The sequence below is a fragment of the Tripterygium wilfordii genome, chromosome 4, assembly GCF_013401445.1.
Source record: "Tripterygium wilfordii isolate XIE 37 chromosome 4, ASM1340144v1, whole genome shotgun sequence".
Taxonomy (NCBI): Eukaryota; Viridiplantae; Streptophyta; class Magnoliopsida; order Celastrales; family Celastraceae; genus Tripterygium; species Tripterygium wilfordii.
In genome coordinates, this window is record NC_052235.1 from 4,006,740 (window position 1) to 4,013,023 (window position 6,284).

At 41.5% G+C, this 6,284-nt stretch overlaps 1 protein-coding gene across 1 annotated transcript; it reads left to right on the forward strand.

The window, feature by feature from the left end:
• Window positions 1-2,154: 2,154 nt before the first annotated feature.
• On the forward strand, window positions 2,155-5,941 carry LOC119997750 (LRR receptor-like serine/threonine-protein kinase RPK2). Its single transcript, XM_038844935.1, has one exon. It carries the CDS (start codon window positions 2,587-2,589, stop codon window positions 5,734-5,736), a length of 3,150 nt encoding a protein of 1,049 aa, XP_038700863.1. The 5' UTR covers window positions 2,155-2,586; the 3' UTR covers window positions 5,737-5,941.
• The last annotated feature ends 343 nt before the right edge of the window (window positions 5,942-6,284 follow it).

Genomic DNA, 6,284 nt, shown 5'->3' on the forward strand with positions numbered 1-6,284 from the left:
TGATAACCACTGACTGGTTAAGTGAGTTCGATAAGCTTTCACTAAGGAAGGTTCAAAGCCAAACACTACCTATCCTGATATAGTACTTTCTGTTGTACTCTCAGACTTTTTCTCGAGTTAGACGAATCGATTTGATCCATTCTTTGTGGGGGATTGTTGGATTATTTGGTGCAAAGCCCAAATAAGAGAGGTGAAGAATGACCCAAATCAATTGAGGCCGAACTCAAGTTATGTGAGAAGATGAGCTTAAAATTAAATTGGTTTTGCTCAGATAAAATCCCTGCAAGATTGGATTCATTCAAGATTGTGTCTATCCACTAGAGTTATCAAAATATGTTCCTATCTCTTTCCACATCTCCACTACCTCGTTAAATAGAAGTGGTCTCCTCAGTTGAAAGTAGTACAGAAAAACACACTCTAAGAAAATTCTATTCAGGTCTGAGAGCACAGTTCGAGAGAGGTTCGCTTAAGTCCATCGTTTTGATAGTGCTACCAACGGTGGGAGTGAAGCGTTGTATCTTGTGAGGTGAATTGCCATCCATCCTGTAGGCACCGATAGCAGGCGGCTTTATCACCTTAAGGAGATTCGCATCCGCGTACCTCGCTTCAAATTCTGTCTTCAATTCATTTCGTCGTTCGGTAACAAACTCTGTTGCTTTGAGTCTGGTCATATTGTTCGGTGTGATATTTTGTGCAATCATGTTTCGGTTGATGATGTGTAATCAATGATTCAATACGTGTTGAACTAAAAGGCAATTAAAGTTTTATTGATTACATGTGTACTGCTCTATAGCATTGCCGATTAAATATATATGTATATATGAGTTAATGGTTTCAGCTTATACAATGATCACATAAGCATGGTTTGGATTTATATGATTTTGTCATATATATATATATGAACTCGGGATATGATATACCTACATATACATGGTCTAGGTACATGTGTTTTGTTTTATATGATTGCTATCTGAAGTGGTGATCCCTAGTTTGTAAACAATTGACAACATATGCTCTATACTCCAAGATCTTCCTTCGCTCAGAAAAATTTAATCTTTTTAAAACTGTTGCACATCTCCAACCCTTCCTCCACGATCAATTTTTTTTTTTTTTTTTCTGATTAGATGAAGTTCGGGAAGCAGAAACGTCAAAGGAGGGCCGTGAGATTCTACACTACTTGCTTCGGCTTTGGACAGCCATTCAAGGTGATCTGCGATGGCACTTTCATTTACAATCTCGTTAAACATCGTGTTGCTCCTGCTGACGAGGCCATCTCCGGTACCCTTGGGGGCCCTGTAAAGTTATTCACCACCAGGTCTCCTGTCCGTTTTATTCTTCTAACTTTCCTTTCTTTTTTGTTTGGTGTTTTTTAAATTAAAAGTAATTTATTTGCTGGGTTATGCAGATTTATCATCGCAGAGCTGGAAAGACTGGTTGTCTCTCACTCTAGTACTCTGGACGCGGCTCAAATGCTTGCAATCGCAAGGTCAGCTAGACGGCTACATATGCAGTGTGTGCATTCAAATGATAATATAATCCGCCAATGCCCATCCATCGAAGTCCGGTGTGCACAGTGGTCAAGCCTGATGCCGTTTGTGATTTGCCATTGGTGGAGAACATCTTGCTCCCTGTGGGTCGTGGGACGCTGGTGCCGAGTGATTGTTCCATGAGTGTATCAATGTCGCATGGAGATTTTGATGTCGTTGGCCGTGACGTGAGGGATGGATGAAAGAGACAAAGAAAAAGGAAAGTTACTTTTCAAAAGAAATTGACAAAATACAGTATAACGCTTTTTTATAGCCATAGGATTATGAAATGTGGCATCATTTATAACCCTACAATGTTAATTGCGGAGGAATTTGAGAGCCCCAAATTTTGTATGTGGAGTGATATCTAAATTGTTAGTGAGAGGAAAGAGAGGGCCTTTTTCTTTTTCTTGTTAAATTTTATTTGAATACACATATCTTGCTATTCTTATTTAATTAGGAGTAGCAGTAGCAGTTTATTTATTGTAAAAAATTGTGAAAGCTGCCAAGCAGGAAATCCACAAAGTCACCAACTTGCATTCACAAGGCTAATTGGACTATGGCACAAAAACAAAAAAACAAGGAAAAATTTATAAGCTTGGTCATTGAAATTTGAAAATGCCACATCACCTACTCTATTGTTCATCACTTGACAGTTTCTGCAATCATTGTTATTTCATTATAATTCTGCAATCAATTATATGTAAATAAAATAAAAAGAGAAAAAGGCAATGACCAAGGTCAAAAAAAAAAAAGGCAAAGAAACTAGAAAGAAACGAGGAGTGTGGATTTGCATGTAACGTAGAACAAGTAATGCCATCTCTCCGTTCTCTCGTATCTGATATCTTACGCCGGCTCTTCTTGTCTTCTTCCCCCGCTCGCCGGTTTCGTCCTTCTCTCTCTTGAGTCTTGATACCCAAATTAATCATCGCCCCCCAACTTCATCAACACCAATCACACCCACACTCGACAGACCCTGCAACCATGCCTTTATTCGGTAATTACAGCTGAGCTCACATCGAGGTGATCTCGCCGGAGGTGGGTCTTCCCCTGGGGAAAAATGTGGCTTTTGTGGTTTCTTGTGTTCTCCGCCTTGGTTTCTTCCCAACCCATTAATTCCAACGACTCTGCGTGGCTTCTGACTTTTAAAGACTCTGTTTCTCACGACCCCAACAACCTCCTCTCCGGCTGGAACCCGACCACCCACTTCTGTACCTGGTACGGCGTCACCTGTGATCCAACTTCTACCAGAGTCGTGGCTCTCAACATCACAGGGAACGTGGATTCACTAGCCGGAACGATTTCCTCCTCCATCGGGAACTTAACCGAGCTTCGAGTTCTCTCACTCCCTCACCATGCGTTCTCCGGCGAGATCCCCTCGACTGTCGAAGAGCTCAAGTCGCTGGAGGTCCTGGAGCTTCAAGGGAACAACTTGTCGGGTAAAATCCCAGATGAGATTATCCGTATTCCCTCGCTCAGAGTGCTCAATTTATCGTTCAATTCACTATCGGGTACCATACCCAGGACATTGATCGGTAACGGAAAGTTGGGAGTAGTTGATTTGTCGAATAATCTACTTTCTGGTGAAGTTAGCATCGATGGATTTGCTAAATGTGAGTCACTCTCTCACTTAAAGCTCTCTCGCAACTACTTGATGAAAACCATTCCACCTGAGATCGGAAACTGCACCAATTTAAGGACTCTCTTGCTTGATGGGAACATCCTCGAAGGCCAGATCGCAGGTGAGATTGGCCGGATTGTGGATCTCCGGATTCTAGACATTTCTAGAAATAGTCTCACAGGAGAAATCCCAAAAGAGTTGGGCAATTGCATGAAACTTTCCATTCTTGTATTAACCAGGCTGGATGATTTTGGTTCTGATGGACTATTAAATGGAACTAGCAGAAGAGAAGAGTTCAATGCTTTTGATGGGAGTTTGCCCGATGAACTGTTGATGCTTCCCAATCTACAGATTTTATGGGCTTCAAGGGGAGGGAATATTGGAGGGAGGTTACCGGATAGTTGGAGTAGTTTGTGTTCACTGAGAGTACTCAATTTGGGACAGAATTACATTGATGGTGTGATTCCAGAGAGCTTGGTGATGTGCAAGAATCTTACTTTCTTGGATTTGAGTTCCAATAAGCTGGTGGGTAATCTACCCCAGCAGATTAGAGTTCCTTGTATGGTGCATTTCAATATCAGCAGAAACAATATATCCGGTGTTCTTCCTAGTTTTGGAGAGGGTGGTTGTATTACGGAGCTGATTTCTTATGAAGATGATCCCAGTTTCCTATCCAAGGAAGACATACAGATTGCATATGGGAATATTCCAATTTGGAGTTTTCAGGTGAATACCCATTTTGGATCATTGATGGCTAACAGTTCAGTGATCATCCATGATTTTAGTTGGAATAAGTTTGTTGGGTTTTTGCCTTTGTTCTCTGTAGGAAATGAGTTCTTGGCAACTCAGACTAAGCCCAGTTACAGATTGTTATTGAACAACAATGAATTTAGTGGAAACCTTCCAGGTGCACTAGTTTCGAACTGTAATGATCTGCTGAGCTTTTCAGTCAACTTGAATGGAAATCACATATCAGGTGGGATTCATGAGGCTGTGCTTGCTGATTGTCAGAAGATAGCAGAGTTTGAAGCAGCAGACAATCTGATTGATGGGTCATTGGCTCTTGATGTTGGTCAATTGATGATGCTTCAGCTTCTTGACTTGGGAGGAAATAGGCTAACAGGATCTTTGTCTGAGGAGTTGGGGAGATTGAGAAATCTGAAATGGATTTTTCTCGGAAGGAACAATTTGGAAGGAGAAATTCCATCTCAACTTGGTCAGCTGACCTCTCTAGTGGTTTTGGATCTGTCTCATAATGCTCTAGAGGGTTCAATCCCTTCACAATTGACTGATGCCACCAAACTCGAAATCATTTTACTTGATCACAATAGGCTCTCTGGGAAGATACCTTCATCATTTTCATTTCTATCAAGCGTTACTATATTCAATGTTTCTTACAATAACCTCTCTGGATATATACCCCATCTTCGGTCTCAGACTGATTGCAGTTCGTTCGTGGGGAACATGTATTTGGCATGTTCATCAGAGCAGCTTACTGATCAACCATCTATGCCTTCCCCTGCACCTAGTAATGGAACTCCGCATGCAAAGAGAAAAGTGAAGCCACTCATTGTTACAGTGGTGTCTTTGACCTCTATTGTACTCTGTATATTGCTAGCTATAATTTTGGTTTATGTTTGCAGAAGTAGAAAGCTTGGTAGTAGGCTCTCCAGCATTAAAGAGAAAGTGGTAGTAACTTTCGCTGATGCTCCAAGTGGTCTGAGTTATGAAAATGTAGTCAAAGCGACTGGGAATTTCAGCATTCGGAACCTGATTGGAAGAGGAGGCTTTGGATCTACTTATAAAGCAGAATTGATGCCCGGTTACCTTGTAGCTGTGAAGAGGCTCTCCATTGGTAGAATTCAAGGCATTCAACAATTTGATGCAGAGATCCGAACATTAGGGAGAGTTCGACACAAGAACCTCGTAACTCTTATAGGGTATTATGTGGGGGACGGTGAAATGTTCTTGGTTTACAACTATCTTTCTGGTGGAAACCTTGAGACCTTCATACATAATAGGTCAGGCATAGATGTGCAGTGGTCAGAGATTTATAAGATAGCAACTGATATAGCTCAGGCTCTTGCTTACCTGCATTATTTGTGTGTGCCTCGGATACTTCATCGAGATATAAAGCCAAGCAACATCCTGCTGGATGAGGAGCTTAATGCCTACCTTTCAGATTTTGGGTTGGCTAGGCTTTTAGAAGTTTCACAGACCCATGCTACTACAGATGTGGCAGGCACATTTGGTTATGTGGCTCCAGAGTATGCAACCACTTGCCGGGTTTCGGATAAGGCAGATGTTTATAGCTTTGGTGTTGTGATGCTAGAGCTCATGTCTGGGAAGAAGTCCCTTGATCCATCATTTTCTGAGTATGGTAATGGATTCAATGTTGTTGCATGGGCAAGGTTGCTGATCAAAGAAGGACGTTCTTCCGAGCTCTTCTCTGCACACTTGTGGGAATCAGGGCCTGAGGAGAAATTGTTGGGAATGTTGAAGCTTGCATTAACCTGCACTCTTGAGACCCTCCCTATTCGGCCATCAATGAAGCTGGTTCTTGATAAATTGAAGCAGTTGGAATCCTAAAAGGAAAAAAGCCCCTCAGTTTTATGATGGTTGGTGGAAGGAGAGGCCGCTTCTTGTGTTTACAGCATATCCTCTATCATTCAGGTGAGGTCTTCGAAGCCTGAAACTCAACCATGTATTTTCTAGAAGGCAGTCCGATATAGTTTGTGTACTAATTCACTCGTCTTCACCTACTAAGTAGCACTTGCATTGTTTGAATGATCCATATATGGTTACATAGGAACATAAGAACTGAATTTTAGTTATATTTAGACAAACTGGCATCTTATGCAATATACTCACGCTCGAAAATGCACTCATTAGTGAGTTAGATAAAAGTTTAGCAGAAGATTAGGCAACAAATATTTCCTGTTGGCTTCATCACCCACATCGGATTGTAGATCAATCACGCTGAGTTCGAATAGTGACAACATCAGCCAGAATGTTGTGGCATTGAGGAACAGAATCAACAAAAGGCCTTACATCTCAATTCAGATCAAACACGCAAGGGACATTGGGATTGGTTGAATGATGTTTTTCTTGGTATTGTAGGTAATTAGAGAACTCCA